Below are 26,581 nucleotides of genomic sequence, written 5' to 3' on the forward strand. Positions count from 1 at the left end.
TGCATATAATATATTCTGGTTCAATCCTCTATATGCATAAATCACCTCTACCAATTACTGTGTAGACTTTGTGACAATCTATTTTGTGTGTGTGCTTGTGTGTGGACCACTGGTTAGAGTCTGTGGCCTCCTCAGATGGTCTGAGGCTACAACTCTCATCATCCCTCACCACTGGCTATGCTGGCGGGAGCTGGAGTCCAAGAACACCTAGATTTGTTCTAGTAAGGTTTCATCCAAGTCTTCAGTCTGGCTTCATGGTCTACAGCAGACACCCACTGTAAGGTCACTGCTGTTTCTCTCTCCTACACATGCTTCCAAAATAATGTGGACTTAGGGTGGGCAGACTTCAGATTATGCTTTTTTACAAGAACTCCAAGGATTCACCCACCAAAGCCAGGCGCAAAATATAGTACATTTAGATATATACTCAGAATTGAAGAATTCTAAGCTTGGGAATTTGCTATGCAGACATAACTTGATGCAAACTGCTTCAGAAATAATGAGGAACATGGCAGCAGGTATAGAAAGGTGAGCAGTGAACAAATTCAATGGCAGCTGAGAGCATAGAAGCAGGTGTGGAGAAGAGGGGAGCAAATTATAGCATCTGGGAAGAGGTTCTATAATATGACAATGAGAAGCTTAATATTTAGGTGGTACATGGCAGAAGGACAGTGGAAAGAAGTCATGATAAGGATGGCCTTTAGACCACCAAGCTCCACAAGGTGGTCTGAAGACTAACCTAATAGGTTCCAGCCTCCTGGAGTATCTAGGAAGCACAGCTCCTGCCACAGCCAATGAAAAGGAAGGCAGGGATGGCAGGGATGGCAGGGATGGCATGGGCTGTTCTCATTTTCCACCCTGGTCAGAATAGGATGTGGCCACATGCCGTAGCTGCCAGTCACTCACATGCCCATTCTTAAAGCCAGCCCGCAGACCACTTGTGTATTGCACATACTTAAATAAAATTACTAAACCCATGTGGAATTTTTATAGGAAATGTCTGCCTTGAAACAGGATAGCAGAGATGCATAGGTGAATGCATGTGAAAGGGACATGAACCAGATTGAGACTGATCCATCACTAGGCAATTCCACCTTGTGAGAAAACTAACTTAGCAGCAGATATATTTAACATACAAACAGGACAGTGTTTGAGAGGTACTCTAGGAAAGTCAATATAGTCAACAAGGTAAGCTAGCACCAGAAGCACCACTTACTCTGTGCAAATTTCGGAGGGTTGTCGTTGACATCGGTGAGTGTAATTGTCACAGTGGTGGTTCCAGACAATCCGCCCATGTGCCCACCCATATCTTTTGCTTGGATGACCACCGTGTATTCCTCTTTGGCTTCCCGGTCCATGTTTGAAAGAGCCGTTTTAATAATTGCTGAAAGGAAAGAAAGAGAAGACAAACAATAGAGAGGAAGTTTACAGAGTGACACACAATTGACCAAGAACAGGTTAAAGAGTAGGGTGCTTTTCCTGAAGCTGTATGTGTTTGGGTAGCATACATTAAATACTTTTATTCAATACCAGCCCTGATCCATCAGGGCTTATGTTCTCAGTATTAACAAAAGATCCCCTCTTGTGCATTCTCCATCCTTCCCTTCTGTACGTTTGGGGTTTGGGTAGTCAGCCTCCCCAGCTTCCCATTCTTTTGTGGCAGCTCAATAAAAACATTGTCATATAACTCTAATGGGGCCTTTTAGAGCATTCAGTGCTGACACCCAGGGAGGCTGCAATAAGTATTGGAAAAACACCCAGGCCATCCTCAGCGACCTCACAATGATAAATTAATCTCACCCCCACACTAACTGAATCTCTAAATAAATTCTAAAGCAGCCTATAAATGATGGATTATTTTTTAAACAATACTCATTCTTGTAAAGAAAAACTTTTTTAAAAAATGGAGGACAGGTAGAAAACTGGCTGTTCCACAATCTCAGGTGGGTGCAATGGTCCAAAGCAGCAGGCAGATTTTCAGTAATCAAAGAGCATTTAGTGTGGGTGTGGAAGTGCATGTTTTGTTGTTAAGTCAATTAGTTGCTAGGTGATCAATCTATTAGCAGCCAAATTCATAACAGTATAGAAGTTTTTCTTGAGGGGATGCCCCCTACTAATCCAGTTTTTGAATCATTTTTTAAATGAAATCATTTGTCTGTGAAAAGAGAGCAAGAAGTTCAAGTTATGGAATCATCTTAGTAACAAGTGAAGCGTTAAGAGTGTCAAGGGGAATTCAATCCACCAGTGCAGTGGGCTTTTAAAATCACTGTGCTCCAGGGGTTTCTTTCTCAGGCATGGGAAAAAGAAGAAGAAGAAGCGGGTGGGGGAACCCCACTTCTATCCAGGAGCTTATCCTCTTGGAGCTCTCAGCTGGATGACTCTGTGTATGTGGAAACATTTACAATTATACACTATTCATGTCTTCTATTAACAATAGTATTATTTGAAAAGTGGCAATTCTCTAACAAAGTGAGATCATGCAGCCCATTTCTTTGTATTGGGGCATAGCTGAGAGATATTTAGATTGACATTAGTGAGAAACATAAAAAGCCTTGAAATCCAGAAATCCGGAACTAACTCAATATAGGCTCTGGGAGTAATTATGTGAACATTTTTTTTAAAAAAAAACCTAGTGATAACTACAATCCTGTAGTGGGTTGAGGAAGAAGAGGAAGAGGAAAAGGAGGGAAATAAGAGTATGCTGGATCAGACCAATGCCCCATCTAGTCCAGCATCCTGTTCTCACATTGACCAATCAGATGCCTGTGGGAAGCCTTCAAGGAGGATCTGAGCACAAGAGCTCTTTCTCTCCGGTAGTCCCCAGCAACCAGTTGTGGAGGCAGAGCATAGTGGTCATGGTTAGTAGCCATTGATAGCCTTATCCCAGGCTTCCTCAACCTCGACCCTCCAGATATTTTGAGACTACAATTCCCATCATCCCTCACCACTGCTCCTGCTAGCTAGGGATCATGGGAGTTGTAGGCCAAAAACATCTGAAGGGCTGAGGTTGAGGAAGCCTGCCTTATTCCATGGATTTTATTTAAATGGCTTCTTTTTAAAAGTCATCTAGGTTGGAAGCAATCACTGCCTGCTGCGTGAGTGATTTCCATAGTTTAACTATGTTCTGTGTGAAGGAAGAGGATGGCAAAATTTGGTAGGTTCAGATCCAGTAGCAGGTTTTAGGGGTTTGGCAATGCTTGGCTGAAAGGAGAACAGAGCATGTGAAGTTCTCAAATTCTTCTTCAGCTCAGCTTAAAATCCATGCTGGAGAAGATTTGGTGGTTTGTGCCCTCCTTTGAAAGGCTGCTTGAAGGAGAGTCCACTCTTCTCAGAGGAACTTATTGCCCCCCCCTCAATGGTCCCATTTGGAGTCAGTTTTGCTCCCCCCATCAGTTTCCAGAGGACATTCTTTCTAATCACCCCTCTAGGTAAAGCAGGTGACGATAGATAGATAGATAGATAGATAGATAGATGATAGATAGATAGATAGATAGATAGATAGATAGATATAGATGGATGGATGGATTTGCTCAGAAATAACTGAAATATTTTCTAACTTGTGGAGGTGGGGTGCAGAGATGCCCCCGCTAATTTTCAACACAATGGCATGTGAGCCACTGCAGTTCACCCATCTTCAGTGAGAGAGATATCAACATCTGGAAGTTTTCCTTGTATGGCTGCGTACTTCCATTGTTGTGTGCAGAATGACAGAGAGCTTTGTGGAAGGACAGGTCTCTCCCCTATTCATGCTGTTGTGAGTGGCAAGAAACCAGGGATCACAAAAGTGGTACTTGTGGGCAACTAGGTGCCTTCAGAGACCTTCTCTGGTTTCCACAGGGTACCTTCTTCCCCCACTGAAATTAGGATCAAAAGAAGAATCTTTTTGTAGCCAGTAGAATAGTTCGCATTGTGCACTTGTTTGCAGGGTGTGTGTGTGTGTGTGGTGTCCACGGCAGTCTTTCCTGTTTGAAAATGTGCCCATTAGACCCCAGACATTTGGCAACCCCTGCAATAAACAACTTAAAACCTTATTTTTGCCTGCTTTTCCCTTTCCATGTTTGCTTCCACTGTTGACTCTTCCCCTTTCCCCCATCTAATTCCCCCCTTTTTCAAATCCAGTGTTTGCTTTTCGAAATACATCCTTTAAAAAAACCTCAGTCACATAGACCACAAGGGTATATTTTCTCCAATTCAGGTTCTGAGACAGATTGGGCAAATTGCTGAGTATGAATTTAAGAGCTCCTTGAAAAGTAAATCTCATTCTACCACTGTTTTATTTGCTCTTGGGCAATATGACACCAATAGCCATTTTAGGAGAATAATGAGAATAATAAATAGCAACCTTTAAAACAAGACTCTAATGTTAGGGGACAATTTAAGGAGATGTTTAAGTATGGTTTATGGCCAAAATATTTGCTTATCCATATATGCTTCCCTACCTTTAAACTGCAGGGCTTGGGGGAATATTGAGAAATGAGTAAATGGCAGTGTGCCACCTTCCTTTCTCTCATCATTTTATTTCATTCTTCCTGTCTCAGATCTTGCTTGGCAACTTGGAGGAGTAGGCGGCTAGCATTCCTTCAATGGTCAGATTTGGTGCTGGATCTAATGCTATAATAAAAGCCTAGGTTTGCATTCAAACCAGCACTAAGGAGATAGTGGTATTGGGCAGGCAGAAATGTTTGTGCTGATGGAACAATCTACCGTCTCTTCACCCTACATGGGAAGGCTATGGGGCACATGACGGAGAGGAATGGGAGAAAGTCTGTGAGCTTGCACAACTATTCAGTTGAATGCAGAGTTTGGCAATAATTATATTACTTACACCCATAAGATAAATATTGCCCAGTTCGTACTGTTTTTGGTAGGAAAGCTTGGATTCCTCCTCATGGTTTCCCAAATAGGTGACTGTTGCTGTCAAGTCTTGCAGCAACATCTGGTGGATTGCATGGTAGGCATGAAAATATTTCATTTAAATCTTTATATTTCTATGTTCCTAAACAGGTGTTAATTGCCTGCTGGCAAAATAAAAATAAATTAGCAAGCAATATACAACAGCAACAAAAACCCCATCAGACGATTGAGTGGCATATTAGCACAATAGCACAAATTAAGCCCTTTTATAACAGTGCAAGAAAATGAGAATTTCCCTCTTAACTGTGCTTCAACACTAACAATGCTAGAGCTTGGCAAGTGTATTATTAGTGATTAGTGATTATTTTATTTTTAAATTTTTATATTGCACTTTTCACCATCTAGGTCTCAAAGTGGCTTACACTTGTATAGAAAATATACAAAACTTAAAATACAAATTAAACCTCAAATATTTAAAATTTCAGAAATTTAAATGAAGATCAGCAGGAATTTTTTTTTTTTTAAAAAAAAATTAGGTGAGCATTCACAATGCAAATGCCACCTGAAATAAAATTGTTTTAACCAGGTGACTGAAACTCATCAGTGACAGGGCCTATCTGAGCTCTACTGGGAGAGAGCTTCACAGAGTTGGGCCCTCAACAATGAAGGCACAATTCTACTCCATGGGGGACCAAAATGATTTCAGTGAACAACTTAAGATGTACAGGCTAAGGTAGTTCTTAAGGTATCCTGAGCCTAAGTTATTCAGGGCTTTGCACACTAGTACAAGAACTTTGTTTTGTTCCTTACCATGGTCACTGCTGGAGGGTTGCATGTTCTGCATCCCTATTCTAGAGCATCTGATGAAGTCCAGGAATCTACAATCACATCGCTCTTAAAAAACACACACTCAGAAATGTGGAAACTTTGTTCTGATTTAGCTCCTTTTATTTAAAGAGTAATTTTCAGTGTCACCTGTCTGATATAATCAGAGACAAATAGAATTATGTGTATATTCCCATATAACTTTGCACATCATTTAATGCCAACTGAATAAGAGGGTAAATGGAGCAGAGAAAGGGAGATAGACTCTCCAGAAAATTGTATAATGCATCTAGTCTTCTGAATATGTTTGATTCAAACTATACTCTATTCGAGAGAGAGAAATGCGCAGCTCATAAATGTACCTGGACATCAATCCCTGTATGAGTCATGGAACAAGAGATTTGCATCAAGGCCACACATTCATTTTAAAAACAAATGACAAACAAATTGAGTGAGCGGCTTTTGATTTAATTAATAAAAAAATGAATGAGAATTCAAACAAATGAGTTCCAAATGATAATCCACTCATTTTTCATTCATTTCTCATCTGTTTCATTTGTTATTGTTGTTTTTGTTGTTTTAATTGGAACCTAGCTTTAATAGCATGTACAGGTCACATAATGGGATGGAGGGAGGGGGGGAGAGCAGTTAGATTTGTCTATGAAATATTTTAAATTGCCTGTAAAAAGGAGACTTTTCGTCTTTCTATCTGAAAGGTCTGTCCCTCAGGATGGTAGCAGAATGCTTGAAAAATGCATCTCAGTATAATAGCAAACTAGCTAGGGATGAGGGAGATACTTCACCCAGTTTCCACTTAAAGTTGAACCCACTTATTCCACATTTTCCTAGAGTATATGCAAACCAAAACACAGCCATCCTGCACTTCTCTGAATTTTGCAGTGGAATTATTCAGCAAAATAATATATACAAAATGCATATACTAGAATAAAATGTGCATATAAATGCATATATTAGTGAAAATAACATACAAAAATGCATTATATTAAGCAAGATTGCATACAAAAATGCATATATTAGGATAATCTCATACTAAAAGTTTTCATGAATTTTCAGTTCCAACTGATATGGAAATGTGCAGAACTGAATTTACGATTGGAAAAAATGAGAAACAAAGAGAAACCAAAGTTGGAAGATGCAACACAGGGATCAAAAATCAGACAAATAAAAAGGTTGCCCACCCCACCCCGTTTACCCTTCCACCCACAAGAAAATAGGAATGTCAGAAGAGCCTATTAGATCAGACTAATGACCCATCTAGTCCAGCATTCTGTTCTCACAGTGGCTAACCAAATGCATCATGAGGAACCTGAAAGCTTGTGATTATCAGCAAGTGGCATTCAGAGGCATACCACCTCCAGCAGTCAAGACAGAACACAGTCATCATAGCTTGTAGCTGCCTATAGCCTTATGCTTCATGTCTAATCTTATTATAAAGGCATCTAAGTTGGTGGCCATTGCTACATCTTCTGGGAGTGAATCCCAGGATTTAACTGTGCGTGTGTGAAGAAGTACTTTCTCTCTCTCCTCCTCCCCTTCCCGTCTCTGAATCTTCCAGCATTCAGTATCATTGGATGCCCACAAGTTCTAGCTGGAGAATAACAGTTCTTGATCTGCTTTCTTCACACCAGGCATAATTTTATACATCTGTAACATGCCACCTCTTACTCACCTTTTCTTGAAACTGAAAAGCACCAACTGTTGTAAACTTTCACTAGAGGGGAGCTGCTTCAACCCCTTGAACATTTTGCTTGCCCTTTTCTGAACCTATTCTAGCTGTACAATATCCTTCTTTGAAGTGAGGCAACCACTTCTCTCCCCTTCTTCAATTGTTTCCCCTATGTTAAATTTTAGATTATAAGGTCTTTGATGCCGACACCTGTCCGTTTGTACTCTGTAAAGCATCATGGATCTCTGATGATGCTATATGAATCATAATAAATATTAAACAATATCAGTGGTAAACTGACAGTTATTAGAATGGAACTGAATTATGTTATGCGATAAATCCTATTTGCAAGGTGGAGGATGAGAAGCAAGATACCAGCTAACTAAGAGGCTTAGTAGAGATTGCTGGCAAGTCCGAGTGGTACTCTTTCAGATTTCTAATTAGCCCTCTGCTTGAAACCAAACGCTCTAAAGCATGAGTAGCCAACATGGTACCCTTTATGATGCTGGACTGCAACCCCCATCAGCCTCAGTGAGCATGGTCAATGGTCAAGGATGATCAGATGTGCAGTCCAGCAACATCTGGAGAATATAATGTTGACTAGCATTGCTCTAAAATGTATTATATGGGAGAGAATACCATGGGAGGGGGCAAGTAAATTCAAGGTGTTTGACCCTGAACACCAACAGCTTCAGGAAGAAGCTATCAGAATGATCAGTAAGAACTTGGAATTTCAGCAACAGTACCCTTGAATACCCACAGCTATTTGTAATTGTCCCTGTAAGTGGCTCCTTAAAAAGGAGGTGGGGTAGAATTTGCAAACTACTTAGGATATGATTTTTATATTGTGTTATTCATGCTGGAGTTGTTTTCTTCACTTTTTTTGTGACCAGGAGGAAATGACTCATCTGCCTTCTTTGTTTGCTAAATACTACACCCATTCCTGGCACAGACCTTTTCTTCTGCACTAATGTAATCAACACATAGTGATTGCTTTATCACCTTTTAGGACATCACCTTCAACACTCCCCACACACATACAAGGAGTTACAAAAAGTGTTCCTTTCCCCCCTCTCATTAGCACATCTCAAATATTTGATAGGCAAGCTTATATCTTCCCTTAATCACTTCTTACCTAATGTACACAAATTACAGCGGACGCTCGGGTTGTGAACATGATCTGTGCGGGAGGCACGTTCGCAACCTACAGCATTCACAACCCGCAGCACCACATCTGCGCACGTGCGGGTTGTGATTCGGCACTTCTGCGCATGCACAAAGCACAATTTAGTGCTTCTGTGCATGTGCGACTGCCGAAACCTGGAAGTAACCCGTTCCAGGTTTCGGTGTGTCCATAACCTGAAAAAACGCAACCTGAAGCATATGTAACCCGAGGTATGACTGTACATACTTATCTGTCAAACATCTCACATCATTCTCTATCATTTCTCTCACCTTAGTACTGAACATTTTAAAAATAAAAGAAACAAACAAACTTGTACATCTTGCAGTATTCCCACAAAAAGAAGTAATACTGCATACTGATAAATAGATGAGAGAGAGAGAGAGAGAGAGAGATTCATAAAGTGAAACATGTTGAAGATGGAGGGAAAGAAAAGAAAAGTCAGAGAAATTGTGGGTGGACAATATTTTAAAATTATACAGAGATAGCTGGATCTAGGAATGGGCAAAACTACAAATTTTAGTTTCTACTCAATTTTATAATATTCAACTCAGTTTCCCCTATTTTCACAACAGTTTGCTTGTTTGTTTTCAAAATAAAAGTCCAGATGAAAATCAATCAGCATACATTGTGAATTTCTCCTAATATTCATGGTGGTTTTTTTATGCCTCCAAGTGCGACTTCTGGTCACAATGACATGACATCACGTTACATCGTAGGTGTCATCGCTTACCCATAATCTGGGGCCCACGTCAGCGTGCCTGCTGAGCTGCAATTTCTCAAAGAAAGATGAAACCCGAGAACCCCAGCATTCTTTGTGAGCGATGCAGTCAATCGCAGCAGTAGTAGAAGCTAAGCTTTGTGATGATGAACAAGCAAGTTTAAGATCTTTCTTTTGAACCAGAGAGAGAAAAGTGTATTGAACTGCAATAAGGTCTAAAAAGAAGGCTAGGCCACAATGCTAACTTGTTTAAGAGCAATGTGTTATTTTGTATCCTATAACATTTAATTGTAACTATATTAAGATAGTTTTGCAGTACAGGTTTGAAGCTCATTCTTGTGGTGGGGAAAATTATTTTCTACTCTACACAAAGTGCAACAACTCTAGCACACCTATGCTTAGAAGTTATTTGACAATCCTTTCATATCAGTAAATATTTCATCAATCGGGGCCGCAATGCATGTGCTCAAGTAAAACCCAGTTCATAATCAAGTTATATTGCAAGAGGACATTGATGAAACTGGTGCTTAATTGGAAGTAGCCTTTTTATATATAAGTTTGTCTTTTCCCCCCAGGGAAAAGCCTTTAGGATCCAGATGATGATCCTCAGTAATTATGGAATCTGAAGTTAATTAGAGAAGCTAGTATTACTTTGGCAGTTTAAAAAGAAAAAAAAACCCTTATAGTCTCCAACAAGCCTGAGCCCTACATTTTTAGGGCTTTATAGGTTAAGCCCAGTTCCGCATGGAAACTTTAGCTCCTGCAGATTGGATAGTCCCAATCTAATGTGCTCCATTTAATAAGCAGGCTTCCTCATTATACACTAGTTTCATGTTCAGATTTGTCTCATGGTATACAGTTTCAATTGCACACCTGTGCAACCACACAGCATTTAATGGATTTGCTCAGATGTAACTTAGGGCATTGCTAGAAGTTAATGAGTTTGCAAATATGACCTTGTAAACACCCCTGGGTTAATACAAATAAAGTAGAATCTAGGAGAAAAAAACAGGCCACTCCCTATAGGCAGTACTGGTGGTACAAAGCTGTTAATATGTTCAGAAAGAAAGTCATGTTTGCAAGAATATATTTATCTAGCAGTCCAGCTAATATCCATAAATAATATTTCCAATTAAGGATCAGCTCCCATAATGTCCTTGGAGATGTGGGTTCATTTACGTGCAATGCACCCATCCACTCCTAATGAGCTGGGTTTTACCTGAGGACAGGTCTCTCAGTTACAAGTCCACTAAAAAGCACATGAATATCTGGACCACATGAATATTCAAGGCCAATTTGGATGGAGCTTACAGAAGACCAAATAACCTATGATTCTGTACTTCTTGGTACAATTTCAAAAAAGGGACTCACATCACATCTACAATTCTATGATCTCGTCACAGGAGAGCAAGCATCTACTGTGGACATAAGATCATGATCAGAATCTAACAAATAGGCTAATGTCTACCTACCTAGTTTTTCTCTAGCAGTGGTTAACCACAGCAAACAAACTCTTATTTAACCTTTCTTTGTTGAGTAGATATTTCTGGTATTTGATATGATCTCTTTCACCCCCAATAATTACACTGGGCAACAATTTTTTACTTTTTGAATGTTGTCTAGATTTCTACAACTGATTTAGGGTATTTTTGCACTGCTGAATCAGGAAATGGCATCCGTTTCTCTCCATCAGGTCAGGTTTACTGTAAACTGAATGGTGGGCATTGATAAAGGTAAGTACACATAAATTGCATGTTGCTTCACCATTTTTCAAACTTCAGGGCTTGAACTTCCGTTTCTTGGAACTCCAGGAATGCTCAGCGGCAGGGAGGTCTCTCTTCAGAGTCCAACAGTAGTCAGCCATCATGACTGCGTCCCAGCGACCCTGATACCTGGTCTCCATCTCTTTCATGTCCTGATGGAATCTCTCCCCCTGCTCGTCACTCATTGAACCCAGGTTCTCAGGAAACTGGTCCATATGTGAAAATAGGTAGTGTATCTTGACGCGCATGTTGCAGCCCAGGTTTCTGAAAGCAGTCAGCATGTTGTTGACAAGTTCTGCGTAGTTTCTGACCTTATTGTTGCCAAGAAATTTCTTCACTACCAGAACAAATGCCTTCCATGCTTCCAGTTCCACTTCGTTCATTGAGTTTCCGAACTCTGGATCTCTGATGAGCTGACGGATCTGAGGACCGTCAAAGATGCCAGCTTTCAACTTCTCCATGGTCAATCCTGGAAAAGCCTGGCACAAGTAAGTGAAGCAGTCACCATCCTTGTCCAGAGAAGAGTATTCTGTCTCTGTCCACCAGAGGGTCGTTGATGACGTTCCTTTTTTTGCAAGGCACCAATTCCTCCCACACAGGCCAGTCCTTCTTTGTGTAATGCTGAGCACAGTCCCTACTATCCCACATGCACAGAAAACATGGGTACTTGGTGAAGCCAGACTGTTGTCCCAACAAAAAGTTCACCATCTTCAGGTCAACATAAATAAACCACTTATGCTGATCATAACCAATTTTCTCCAGCACATACTTCACCGCTTCATAGTTCTCCAATCTTTGGGTTCGTACTGTGGCACTCCAAGCTTGAGCAGAACCTGCGCAATATCTGCACAGTACACCAAGTCCGTCTCTTCCGAGAAAAAACGGAGCTACTCTTGATGCCTGTTGCGGAAGAAGCTGATGCGAGCACTGTCAGAGAGAAGGTTTTTTCCCTTCAATCTGGATGCCAACAGTTTGGCAGAATCCTTTGACAAGCTGAGGTCGCGAACTAGATCATTCAACTCCTTTTGGGAAAATGGATGTGGAGCATCATCTTCAAGAACCACTTCTTCTTCATGTCCTTCAACACTGGAGGCATCTTCGTCACTAATGTCAGGAAGTTCTCCAAAGATAGGCACTGGAATTTCATCACAATGAGCTACAGGACGACGTGCTGATTGAAGATCAGGATACTTCATGGGGCGGCTGCCCCATTAACTTAGTTTTGATCCCCCAATTTTATGCTTTGCCGCACCAATTTATGGAAGATTTCGAGGTTTTATGACTTCAAACTGATCCCTTTTCGACATAATCACCCAGAACTATCGGACCTGAATACTTCTTGTCATTAAAATAATCATTTCCAATCAAAACAATTATTTGACATGGCATTTTACCGCCACCAACTTCTTCTAAAATGCTCCACACAAGCGTACATGTGAACAAAAACGTAAAAAAAATGACATGTGGCCATAGCTCAAAAACATGACCTGATTGAGCAAAACCAATGCGATTTTTGGATTCAGCGCATCAGATTCATCCTAAATCAACTGAAAAAACGCAGACAACAAATTTGTTGTTGACCAGTGTTCATTCTCTCTCTCTCTTTCCTATCAGTACAATTGTTTTGAACACAATATGGTTGGCTAATGGTAGTCATTTCAACAGCATAGAGAGCAAAATCAGAATGAGCAAATGTTCTTAAGGTAGAAATCCATTTCTTAAGGGATTGTAAAATGACTGAGGAAGGGTGAAACTCATTCATACTATTACTGTGGTTAATGGAGAATCATTCCCATCTTCTTTCATACTTAGGTACTGGTTATATTTCTACCATCATGAACAAAACTTGCAAGCCTACACATACTTACTAGGGAATAAGCCTTGTTAAAATTAGTAGGACTTACCAGTACTTGCAAGCAAATGGTCATGCTGCAAATTTGTTATTTTACTGTCTTGTGTATATTTCTCCCCCACCCCAAATTTCAATTTCCACTGGGATATTTCTATTTCTAGCCCTGATCATTTGAACTGTCCTACTCTGTAGATTTTACAGTTCTATCATATTCTGTTCAAGATGCAGTTGTCAAAACTCCATAGAATTTTCTAAATAGAGGCACATAGGAGATGAACTGGAAGCATTACATTAGAAATATAGGAATTATATATATGAAGCAATCACCTTTCTCAATGCTCACATTTATTTTCATATTTTATTCTTAAAATACACATTTTAAACACATTTGATCTTTTTTGAGCTAAGAATGATGTAAAAAAAAAATGGAAATGTATGAAATTTGGAAAAAAGTATGAAAAGTATCTGCATTGGTTGGGCTAGATGACCCTTGAGGTACCTTCCAAATCTACAATTCTATGATTCTTTGAAATCTGAAGGATAATTGCATCCCGATCCACACATTAATCTGGAATTAGTTCAGATCTGTTCCCTTTACTTAGAATGGCAGAACTCTTGATTTCTTCTGTGTCTGATTTTGCATATTAGTCTCAGTTTACTACAATCCCAAAACTCAAAAGAAAAGCAATAGCACAGGGGTTCAATTACTTCAGCAAACTCCTATGAAATGTAAATTATTTAAATACAATTGGATGTTGTTGTTCCCGTTGCTGTTCTGCCATGCCTCTATTATAGAACAAGGCGCCATTTTAGATTATGTGCCATTACAGTAATTGCAATTGTAATAATGACTGTTTTGATTTAGACCATCTCCACCTCACATTAGGTGAAAAATAAATATTCCCGCTGAACTTCTAGACAACAACTATGGGTAGGGGGCTACAGTGGGGACTAGAAGTCAGTGAGTTATTAGAGAATAAACAAAACTTGCATGCTTTTATAAATAATATTAGAAAGACAACTTCTCAACAGAGGGGGGAAAATAAGTTAGAGCTTCATAAGAAACTGGCAGATGATGGTAGCGATTTATAGAGGTTGTAATGATGTGAGCCACTGTAAGATACATCACTAATTTGGTGTCATTGCAGAGTGTGTTTATCCTGCCTGAGAAGCTGTTAATCTTTTTTAAAGTATTGTTTGTTTTTGCCTTCTCATTAATGAAACAACGGCAGGGCTACAAACCTGTTGTGTTTGCAACCACACAGAGTGGGGTGGAGGAGGATATTATTCTGTGGTGGTGAGATAATAATAATAATAATAATAATAATAATAATAATAATAATTTACTTACAATCATAGATTTGTAGAGTTAGAAGGACACTGAGGGTTATCTAGTCCAACCTCCTGCAACGCAGGAATCCAAAAGCAGCAATGACAGATCTGCTTAAAAACTTCCAAGGAAGGAGAGAACACCACTTCCCAAGGGAGTCTACTCCACTGTCAAACAGCTCTCGCTGAATGACATACTCTTCACTGACAGAAATCAGTGTGCTGAATTGAGTTCATTTATTTTATTTTTATTTAACAAATTTATATACTGCTTGACTGTAGTGGTTTCTAAGAGTTACTGCATGCACAGGACATAAATATACATATTGCACCCCTCAAGGGATTCTGAATGTATCTAAGCCCACCACCTATCATAACAATGCTGAACAATTTCCTAAATTTGTACATTTGTATGTTGACAGTTACTTTCAACATTGTGCTCCATTGTTCCAACACTCTTTCACATTCTAGACTGACCAAAAAATCAAGGTTGCTATGTTCCTATAGGCCCCCATTCGAAATTTTGTAAGACAAAGTAAATGGCCTGCAATCTGAGCCACAATTATGTGTAGGGGCACTAGGGGTCAGCCTCCCCCATCAGTAATTTCCAGTTATGCCAATCCTTGATACTTGCTCTAGTCAGGGTGATTGATGGATAGATAGAAGTATAGGGAGGGGCCGTAGAGTAGCAGGACTGTGAGTTTGTAGGAAGGAATGGGATCTCATCTCCACCAATGCACATCAAATGTGGCAAGTCTCCATCTAGCACTCTTTACTTATGATAGAGCTATCAATTAGGCTACATAAAAGGGTGCTTAATACAATCAGGGCCTGTGGAGATTCACAGAGATTTCTAAAGTTCAAGCAAGGCAAGGTCTGAAATAGAGAGAAACAGTGTGCGCACATACACATACATCCCCTCTGTGATGCATATGATGTTCCCTTCATGGATGCATGATGTAGACATATTCAAGATCCCATTGGGGTGCTTGAGAAGTCGTGCAAAGCCAGGATGTGTGATGTGAAATCAATTATGTGCCAGAAGAGTTTTTTTCACGCATCCATTCCCCTGCTTCCCAGGGGACTAAAGACCAAATCAGCTGGAGCTAGATTGCTAAGGCGTTGTCTTCACATATGTGTTTACTTTGTTTCACTTTCCCTATTTCCATGAGCAGCAGGAAGTTCTAGACACAGCTTTCAATAAGGTCAGCTTCCTTCTGCAGGCACAGTCCATTTGGCCATTACCTGCAATTAAATGTTGCAGTGTAGAGTGCTCCTACTCATGATTCTGGTAAGCTAGACAGACAGCCTTTCCTTTTCCCATGATACTTCATTCCATTCATCTTTTCTTTGCTGCCCCAACTCCCCCCCCCCCCAAATTCACTCCAATTATTATTCCATCTTTTGTGGGCATTAAGCTTGTTTAGTCCTCACTGGGCTATTTTTGGCCCAGTCTAGTTTGCTTGAATTATTGAAGTATATTTTACTGCAAATAGCCAAAGACCTTTTCATTCATGCTAAGAATCCCTATCTTCTATAAAAACAATAAGTCCATCTAGTTCAGTGTGTTCCATCTACTCTGATAGCTGCTCTCCAGGATTTAAGACAGGGAGTCTTTCTCAGTCTGACCTGGAAATGCTAGGGATTAAACATGGTATCATCTACACACAAATCAGATACTCCTTCAGTGAGCTATGGTTCTACCCTGCAACTAGTACAGGCCTCCCTCTTTTGCCTATTGTCACTTTATCCAGAGTATTTATGCTAGTATTCCTGTGCTACAAAGATCCACAGCTCTAAAAAGCACACATCTAATTACATGCAAGAAGCAGTCTCAAACCCAGATATCTTAGGGAGCTGCATTATTCCACTTCAGACCATTGGCCCAACTAGCTCATCGTTGTACACAGTGAGTTACAGTAATATTACAGGACTTTAGGCAGTGAATTTCCCCCAGTCCTACTTGGACATGCCGACACCTGGGACCTCCAGCACACAAAGCATGTGCACTGAGCTATGGCTCCTGTTCAATGCCAGACATGTTTTGCACCTATTCCACCTACTCTTGTAAACAACAATACTGTTTTAACTGCAAACTGCTAAACTCCAAGAGATGCACGTAGAATCCTACATCATTTACATGTTTTATGCATGCCAGCCCCGGGACGGTTTAATTTACAATGGCACAAACTGCTGGAAACTGTAGCTACATTTGATCTATTAGTCCTGGCTTTCCAACAACTGCACCATAAAACCCGTAAAAGTGTCCACGGTGCATGCAAGATATTATCATATACACTTCTTGCAAATGTTCAGATTATCAAGAAATCTGGAGGCATATTTCTTTCATCAAGCTGGGTTTTTTTAAGTGCTTGTGCTCTAAAACAGGTGGCTCCTTGAGTAACGAATTGCACACTGCTTGAATCTAAGGGTTTATATTCCTAGTTCGAAATAGCTCCAGGCAGATTGAATTCTACATCACAAAATTGTCTTCTGAAGATTTATTTACATCCTTTATGCTTTGGGCTTTCTAGATAGAGTTCCTGAGTAAACACAAATGTGATCCTGATTTGGAAATAGTTATATGCAACTTCACAGGTGCAAGAAAATAATTTTCTGACACATTTTTATTCCCCCCACCCCCGCTTTCCCACTCCCTCTGAACTCATTGGAGAATTTTAGGGAATTGGTATACCACTGTGGCAGAGCATGCACAAAGTTTTTAAGGACTGGTGTTTTAGTGTATTTTTCATCTCTGTTGGAAGCTGCCCAGAGTGGCTGGGGAAACCAGGTACTGGTTTGTACCTGATCAAGGTACAAATATAATAATAATAATAATAATAATAATAATAATAATAATAATAATAATATACCAGTTTCAATCTTCAAGAAGGACTGGGAGGGATTCCTGTCTAAAACCCCAGAGGGCCACAACTCTTAGGGAGATGGACCAGTGGTCTCACTATAAAGCACTTTCTTATATTCCTGTGTTCAGCTCTCATGGAAAATACAGTGGTTACAGATGCTTCAGGTTACAGACTCTGCTAACCCAGAAAGAGTACTTCAGGTTAAGAACTTTGCTTCAGGATGAGAACAGAAATCGAGCTCCGGCAGCCTGGTGGCAGCGGGATGCCCCATTAGCTAAAGTGGTACCTCAGGTTAAAAACAGTTTCGGGTTAAGAACAGACCTCCAGAACGAATTAAGTTCTTAACCCGAGGTACCACTGTATTTAACAAAATGACCAACAGTGTCTCCGCTTCTGAATAAATTGTGTAAGCTATGGATCCAGTTTAAATTGTTGCTTATAATTATTTTAATAGTGTTGAAGGAACCAATGGGCTCGGTTCCTTCTCCCTCCAGACCTACTCTCCAGTAGAGGCTAGAGAGGCCTACTCTCCATTAGGGCAAACAGGATACTGCCCCACCCCTCAGCAAGCCTCCACCTGCCTGCCTTCTTACACACAACCAGGCCAGAGGGGTGGCTCTGGCTATTCACTTCTTCCTTCTTAGTCTCAGTGTTGTGAAACTCATATGAGAGAGGGATGAGGATTAAACTGGAGGAAGTCTGGCTCCACCTTCAGTTGAGTTGTCTGCCTTCCACCCTACCAGTCTCAATGGGCATCAGCCATCACTGCTTCTCTCCTAACTCATTTCCTTGCTTTCCAGAATAAGAAGTGAAGTGTTGGCAAGTGGCGTTTGGATGTATTCTCTGGGGCAGAGACTCAGGGCAGATGATTTCAGAGACTCAAGGAGAAAACTCATAGGCTCAGAAAGGTGGAGGGGAGAGGATGTTTTCTTCTAGGCTGCATCATAACACCTGTCCTATAAAGATGGAGGAAGCTGCCAATTTCTGTTCTCTTGGTTTCTCATTTTCCCCATTTTTAAATTCATTTCTCCACATTCTGCAGCTGTTTGGAATTTTTTTTTGAATCCTCATGAAAATTTATCAGCATTTTACTGTGAAGTCTTCCTCATAAACCAATATTTGTATGTAGTTTTGACTAATATACAAGCCAATTCCCCTGATAACATGCAATTTTGTATGTTATTTTCACTAATGTATGCATTTTTATTAACATATTCCCCTAATATATGGATTTTTGTGCATATTATTTGGTTGGATATATTTGGTTGGAAATTTGCATAATTCTGAGTGCAAATTTCAAAGGATGACTGAGTTTCAGTTCATATATTGTTTTGGATGTATTAATGAAACAAATACATTCAAATATTAGTGAAACAAAATGTTTTTGCAAAAATGTGTATGTAGGGAAAATTGCATACAAACACACATATATATTAGAGAAAAAAATATATATTTTCAGGAAAACATTTTTTTAAGTCAGCTGATATGAAAATGTAGAGAACAGAATTTAAGACTGGAAAAATGAGAAACTGAGAGAAACCAACACTGACAGATTCACCCATCCCTAGTTGTAATATAGCTGAAATGAAATGAAACACATCATAATGACAGCATAATGAGAGAGAAAGACACAGAGAGCGAACAGTACCAACACAAAAGAAGCACCCATACATATCCACTACTGAGAACTTAAACAGACAAATTTTAACTGAGCTGAAGGTCATATAATTTATAGGGCCCATCCGTAATGCTTCCTAAAATACAAGTCACAATAGGTTCCATTCTAAGGTTACTCAATATTTCAGCAGCCTCCAAAATATAAAGCCTTGGAACTATTGTGCACTGCATTCATAATTCAACAATCCTCCTTTTTGTTGCCTACTTGGGACTGAAAATGCAAAGGGTTGTCAAGCATCTGGCAGTTTTCACTTAATGGCTGAGGAACCAGGGTAGTATTGACCATGCCTGAGTCTGAATTCAGTGCAATGTTTCAGTAACTCTCGGATTTAAATTATGTACCTGAAGAATACAGATGATACTGGGACAAGTGGTCAGTCATTATGGCTTCTGGTACAAACTGGTGTTAAACCCACTGAGCTACTGTGGAAAGTTAGGCTGGGAGTATGGGACATGTGACCCTCCTGATGTTGATGGACTACAATTCCCATCATCCTTTCCCACTCAGGTGAAAGAGCCATCTTCAGTACAGAAAAGAATAGGCGAGTTAATCATGAAGCTAACCTACCTCAGAGGGTTGTTGTGAGGGTAAGATGTGGCATCTTGAGCTCCTTGGGCAAAATATGGGAGATTTATCCCATGTTTTGCCCGAGGAGCCTGGTACCAGAGCCTGCAATAAACCCAGATGCCAACTTTGCTGCCACATAGACCCAGACAACGCCATCACTGGACCCAAGAACATGAAACATACCATCTCAGGCCTATTGAATTGCTTATCTTCTAACATTGTGTATGCCATCAAATGCCAGCAGTGCCCTTCAGCTCTCTATATTGGACAAACAGGCCAAACCCTACACCAAAGGATAAATGGACACAAATCTGACATCAGGAATCACAAGACAGAGGAGCCAGTAGGAGAACACTTCAATCTCCTAGGACATTCAATACAGGATCTCAAAGCAGCTGTCTTATTACAAAAAGAATTTCAGAAATGGACTTGAAAGAGAAGTTGCTGAATTACAACTTATCACTAAACTGAAAACTATGGAGAGACCTGGTCTTAATAGAGATATTGGATTCCTGTCTCATTACATATGCTAATCATCTGCATACTATCCCTTGCTTTTTCCTGTAGGACTAATTGCAGTCGTTAACAGTTGTCAACAGGTTTATCATACCCATTGAGTCAATCACCCATCTCCCACTATCCTTCTGAGAAAAACCCCAACCCACCCTCCCACTATATATAAGGGTCTGGTGACCTATTTCAGTGTATCTGAAGAAAGCTTATACCAAGAACAAACTTATTTGGTCTCTAAGGTGCTACTGGACAATTATATATGTGTGTGTGTGTGTGGATGTAACACAAGAAACACAAAAAAGACTTTAACTGAAGATGCCAGAGATTGAACCAGAGCTTTTATGTCCAAGGGCCACAATTCCCTCTTAGCAACCATCTAGCAATCACATGGGCAGAGTCAGAGCCAAAGCTGGGCATAATGTAAATTTTACCATTATGCAGTAGGCTAGTTTCTACACTCTACACATTATCCATCTAGGCAAGCTGGGGGGAAACCAACAAACAACCCAAGAAAAATGCAAAGCTGGGAACAATGATGGCAAGTGTGGTTGAGGAGATGATGTGTAGGTGGGGCATTGTGGGAAGATACCAGACAGTGGCATAGCATGGTGGTCACAAGGGCTGTTATCCCAGGTGCAAAATTATTACGGGTGCAAAATTACAACACCCACAGCTATGTGCTTCTGATGCTGGGCTCTGTTGAAAATGGCTTCTCCATGCAAACTAGGAAGTAATCTTTCCAGACAATTGGGGCAATTCTTTACTTATCTCTATGGCTGCGATCTCCTGGGCAATGCAGATGCTATTAGGCAGTTGAATGTACATGCGTACTCTATCCAGTTCCCTCCACCACCACACCTCCGCATGGCTCCTGGCCCTGGAAACCATGTTACACCAATGTGACCAGAGATTCTAACAGAGAGGCTTAGGGGGGCATTTTTAGTTCCTGGTCTCAGATTTCCCAACCCTGGTTGAAAAATAGAATGTAGAACCTAGTGCATAAAAGTGTGTATATACATACTCTATGGCACTATTAAAAGAAAGGTTTAACAACCTATAATACATTTTGCACACCCATAACCCCCCCCCATAGGTTTTGTGTCTGTTTGGAGGACTTGAACAACATCTTATTAAAATATGTTGCAATATTTCGCTAACAGTGGGCTTTTTACTTGACCTTTTTTGGTATCTCAGTCTCAGTTACTGCAACAACATTTGTAAGCAGTCTTCTTCCTTTTTTATCTTTGTACTTTGTCAGGTCTTTCTGTGCAGCCATGGGAAATGAGTCAGATACTTATGCTCTGCAGATTGACTAATGTTGACAGCCACCTACCTACACATTATGTTGAAATGCAGGAAGCAAAGCAGCATTCAGGAAGCCGTGCTCCTCACATATCATATAACTCAGGGGAAGTTAGCATTCAGAAGCACCCACCTGTATGTGGTTCAACTGAGAAGTAAGGCTGTCCCTCCAAGATGCTGTAGACGAGCTTGGCACTGTTTCCGTAAACAGGGTCATCCGCATCGGTGGCTGTCACTTTGGTAACGTAAGTACCTAGTGAAAAAGAAAAGTATGGTTGATGAAGAATGCCAGTTGGCAGTATGTTAGGAAAGAATCTGGACAGAGGACTCGCTCCATACTCTCTTCCATTAATATCTTAATAAACCACCCATACAGAAAATAAAACATGGTATCAGCTGAGCAGTAAAGAAATAGCTGAAACCAGAGCAAGCCATTCCTCAAATGATCAGAAGACTCTAACAGTTGTTTGAATATGGGTCAGCAAAGTTTATCTCAAGATCAGAAACAAGGCAGAAGGATGAACCTTCTCTTGGTAGTGAGCTCCAGATCCTCAGTGTCACCATGCAGAAGGACTTCAGATGGCAGAGTTAAATTCATTCTTAAACATACATTGATGTGCAAAGCACTGCAATCCTAACATCCCTGCAGTTTATGAGCCCTCCTCTCCACCGACCCACAGACATGCACTCAGCAAGGCAATGTGCATAGCATCATTGCAAATAACAATGCTCTCTAAATATTGATGTTTTATTTAAGACATCTGCACTGTGCCTTTCTGCATAAGCCACCCAAGACAGCTTGGCAGTAAACAGGCAAACAAGCCAAGGCCACAGAAACAATTAAACACTAAGGTATCAGCAGCCTAACAATAAAAACACAATCAGACCTAAACATTAGGATTTGTTACAAGCAGAAGAAAATGAAGCTGCTTTCAACTGGTACTTAGAAGAGATAGCAATGCGCAATGTGTGCAGTGTGCAGTGATGGAGCCAAATTGACACTCCTACTGCTGTGCCCACACTGCACTGACCTTTCCACTGAATGCCCCCCCCCCTTTGGTTACTGGCAGTGACTTCTGCATTGGGAAGCTAGGTAAGCAACAACACCACACCACCCCTTTCTGGCCCACCAGCCACTATGGGATCCAAGCTATAAACACAATATAAAATGTATGTTGTTGCTGTTTTAAATACAATACTAATTAGTAGCACAACATCAATCAGCAATAATTATCAGGGCAGCACAAATTGTGTAGGGGGGGGGCATTATCAGAGCAACCCCAAATCCCATCTGAAAGATGTTCAGTCTTGGTGTGGAACCTAAAAAGAGCTTAGGAACAAGCAAAGTGAACTACCAAAGGGAAATAGTTCTCCAGGAAGGAAGGAACTCCAGAGAAGACTCTATACTGTATTGCCACTCATCATACTTTAAGTACTGAGGGTGGTGGAAGGCACACAGAGCACAGCCTGCAAAGGAGATCTGCAAGATGTATTTTAAAAAATAAAATACATTTATAAAAACTTATTTTAAGTGAAATATTATGACAACAGCAGGCAAGGGGAGGGGGGAGAACCAAAGATGGATAATCCTTGTGATGGATTATCCTTGGCAGTTTCTCACCAACAGGGTGGAAGTAAAAATGTTAGAGTGCTCTTGGGTTCTGTCTTTTTACAGATTTCTTATTAAGTATTTTTTTTTTTATGGCAAGGCTTGTGAATGTTTCCATGGTTGCAAGCAAGGGGCATTCAACAATGGATCTTCCTCTTTGCCCTTGTCCTCCTGGACATTAGCAATGGCACTTAAATAACACAGAGTCCAGAGAGAAAAAGTCTTGTTAAAACTTTACTGAGGAAACTCAGCAAAGCACCCTGTATAGTTTGAGGAGAAAGGAACAGAAATGTTTTGTTTTGTTTACTTCAGGCCTTGTTCATAGCAGGGAGACTTTCAACTAAACACCAAGAGAGGAGAACGTCTCTCAGGATGATTCAGCCAATCAAAGAACACACTACCTCAACAATTATTGTGTCAATATGCCTGGTTGCTAAGCAACATCTGCACCTGTCCCACTTTCGGTGAGTTGATTTTAAGATTAAGAGAATTAACCCTTAAGTTGCATACTGAACGATCCCTGCAGTTGCACTTCTAACACCAAGAAAATACAATTTCAGGTTATGGATTTGAAATTGACTTTTCAATAAATAACTTTAAAATGGCTTTGAAGTAAATTAAATTACATATTAATGTTGCAACAGGTTGGAATGGATTTATGAATAAACCTAAGACTGCAAATTGACTGATTTATCAATCTCTAGACTTAAAAACCTGATTTCCGTGTGTGCCATTCAGCAGTAATACACCAACAGGGTGAAACTTCTTGAAGTACTTTTATTTTAGAATAGTCATATTATTTGAAGTACCTTTGTAAAATGTAAAATAAAACTACCTATTTAAATTATGTGGATTTCCAAGCATTTGCAAAGGAAGCATATCAAAGAGGTACAAAATTCCAGATGAATAATACAATATAATATATTGTATTTAAGGTTTTGCAATAGCATATTTCAAAGAAACTGGCAGCGTTACAGCTGCAGCATAGAAAATCAATGGTTTGAAAATGATATATTTTCCTTCTTTGATTTCCACCTATAATAGTTAGAGGAAGCCATTGGCAGAAACTGAATATCCTCTGTTGTCTCAGAAATAGCTTTGTCTTCTCCAGTTTCTTTTACTTTGCATTAGCCAGAGTTTTTTTTTAAAAAAATGTCAAATAATTGCTTAACCTTTTCAGATCATTCTTTGGATTTTGGTTGCGGAGAATGTTAACCAAATCATATTTAAGTCATTTCTCCTTGATTTGTTGCTGGTATGTCTTTTAGAAAACAAATGATGGCATTAATTGATAGGATAGGCAATATTGAGTCAGTGGCCCAAGAAAAAGTTGTAGTGAATGGTTTGGTGTAACTTTGTGAGTGAGGAAACATACTTCAGGAGGGGGAGCAACTGGGGTGTCGGCCTAATAGCTGAACTCGCAACAGAATACTGTGATCCTGGGCAGGTCTGATTTCATACTGATACCCCAATCATAAATGGACATCACTGGGTTCCAAAAGTACAAACAAGCATATAACCAAACAGTATGCCAAACACAATTGCACCTTGACTGTTCCTAAAGACCATACTCAAAGAAATCAACCATTACTGAGAAGTGATTAATGAGTGTGTGGTATGAGGCATTCCTTGATGCCATTCATGCATTAATTAAACTCTCATCAGAGAGTACTTGCCCCAAACTTGGATCTTGGCATCAAGGAATTCTTTTTTATATATCCACACATCTGTGTTGCAAGTCAAACAACTCCAAGTTATATGGTATGCTATGGTATTATATGGTATGCTACACTAAGCATTTTTCTTTACATCTTAGCCAAGAATGGTAACAGATGAGCCTAATTTCAGGGTTCCAGTTGACAACTCCACACAGGATCCAACACCTTCACTGACCAGTCATCCAGTCATTATCTCCAAATAATTCGATGCTACTATGTGTCCCTATGCTATTCAATTCTGCTCCCAGGCTGTAATCACTAGTATAAGTTTTGTTAATGGTTGGGTTAGTACACCAGATACCCAGCAGTAGAAGTTAAATTATAAATAGAGGGTTAAAGTTATTCTCCCTTGGCCAAGCTTTGTTAACACATCATACACAATAATAGTGTTCACATATTGCATTCAATGAGTGTACTATCTGTGTTCAAAATAGTACAGTTATTCACATCTAACATTCAATGAGTGCAAAGTCTGTGTACTTAGGCATACAGTAGTTGAGTTGTACAAATATTTCACACAAACACTTGCACATTTGTAGAGACAGCTTGTACCTCTGTTCAGTGTAACATGTGAAGAAGCCTTGAGGTAAGACAAGCTCAGCCCATCTCAATGTGTGTGTGTTTAAAAATCCTCTGAACCAGAATGATTTGAAGTCTGTAAATGTAGCTAGAGTTGAGATTAATTTGATCTCTTCCCCGCAAATGTGCTCCTCTAGCTTTTCTCTGGGCAACCTCTCTCTTTGTGTGTGCAAGTATTCCAATAATATTTAAGGTTCAGCATCAGCATTTCATATTCATGGATTCTGCAGTGGCAGCTGTCAACATTTGGCAGAATCTTGAAGCTGGCATGCAGTAGCCATCAGCATTTGACATGATCTGACAGTGCCTGATAATGAAATTTAGCAAAATATATATTAATTTCATTTAGCTAGTCAAAACAGGTGAAATAATTTCACTTGTGGATGTCAAATTCTGAACTCAGAATTCAAATGTTTATATACATTCAAACTATGGTTGAAGTCCAACCTTCATTATTGTGAAATGCAAGAGATTTTGAAAGTTTGCAAATAAATAAATAAAAGACAATCACTTCAGCTTTCTTGCCAAGCCAATTCTCCACTTTAGTTCTCCCAGCTATTTTCTGTTAAAGATGAGTCTTAACAAAACTGCCACACAGCCAAACATCAGTGTTTTTCCTCCAAGCACCATTTCACTGCGGGTGAATCTTATTTGTATTTTACTGATGGGAGACTAAGGCAGATAGAGGGGTGGGGAGGGAGAGAGGGAATGCCCCACATGCACATGTGCACTTCTGTTCCCCCATGATTCCCCCATGAAAACACAAAGGTTTATAAAAGCAGAGGTTGGATGGCCATCTGTCATGTATGATCTAGCTGAGAGTCCTGCACTGCAAGGGGTTGGACTAGATGATCCTTAGGGTCCCTTCCAAATCAGCAATTCTATGATTCTTTGAGAATACCACCCCAAATTCCACCCTGCCATTTTCTGGGTCAAAGGTGCTATGAACAGATTTGTTCTGGAAGGAATTTGCACAGGAATGAGATTCCCAAAAGTGTCTTTTATGTCATGTGAAGGGTTGCATAAATCATCAGGTAAGGCAGTGTCAGGAAAACTGTCAGAATGCAGCCAGTGAGAGTGCCCAACATCTCACAATGAATCATGTTAAAATAAAATTTCCTGATCAAAATAAAACATAATGTGATTATTATGTAACTGCAACGTTCCCCTGCACAACTCCATTATTTTCTTTTCACTACTTAAAATGAAGAGAAGGGGAGGAGGCAGCAAAAGGAAACTTAAAAACACTGATTTGTTCCCTCTCCGCTACCACAATGCAAGGATTCTTTGCAATGGAACCAAGTTCTTCCAAAGCCTTTCTTAAAGGGGCAGCAGTTCTCTTGCAGGGAACACAGAAGCATAGAACATGTTCTATCAGTTATGAAGATCCAGATAGCATCATCTTTTGCTGTGCTGAGTGATGCAAGTTATGGAAATAAATCCCCAGGATGAGCATCTTCATGGAAAATGAAGATGAAGCTCTGACTCCTGTGAGTTCTGCTTCAAATTAAGCCCTGTCATTGTCCAACTGCAA

General features: G+C 40.0%; 1 protein-coding gene across 5 annotated transcripts in view; it reads right to left on the bottom strand.

Moving 5' to 3' along the window:
• CDH8 (cadherin 8) overlaps window positions 1–26,581 on the bottom strand; it is a 234,001-nt gene that overhangs the window by 93,822 nt on the left and 113,598 nt on the right. For all 5 annotated transcript variants that reach the window (XM_079988215.1, XM_079988216.1, XM_079988214.1 and 2 more), the window contains 2 exons: window positions 21,275–21,394; window positions 1,217–1,384 (listed from right to left, as the gene is read on the bottom strand). In XM_079988215.1, the coding sequence (XP_079844341.1) occupies window positions 1,217–1,384; window positions 21,275–21,394 (288 nt within the window). The remainder of the gene's footprint in view (window positions 1–1,216; window positions 1,385–21,274; window positions 21,395–26,581) is intronic.

Source organism: Podarcis cretensis, assembly GCF_951804945.1.
Source record: "Podarcis cretensis genome assembly, chromosome: 8".
Lineage (NCBI taxonomy): Eukaryota > Metazoa > Chordata > Lepidosauria > Squamata > Lacertidae > Podarcis > Podarcis cretensis.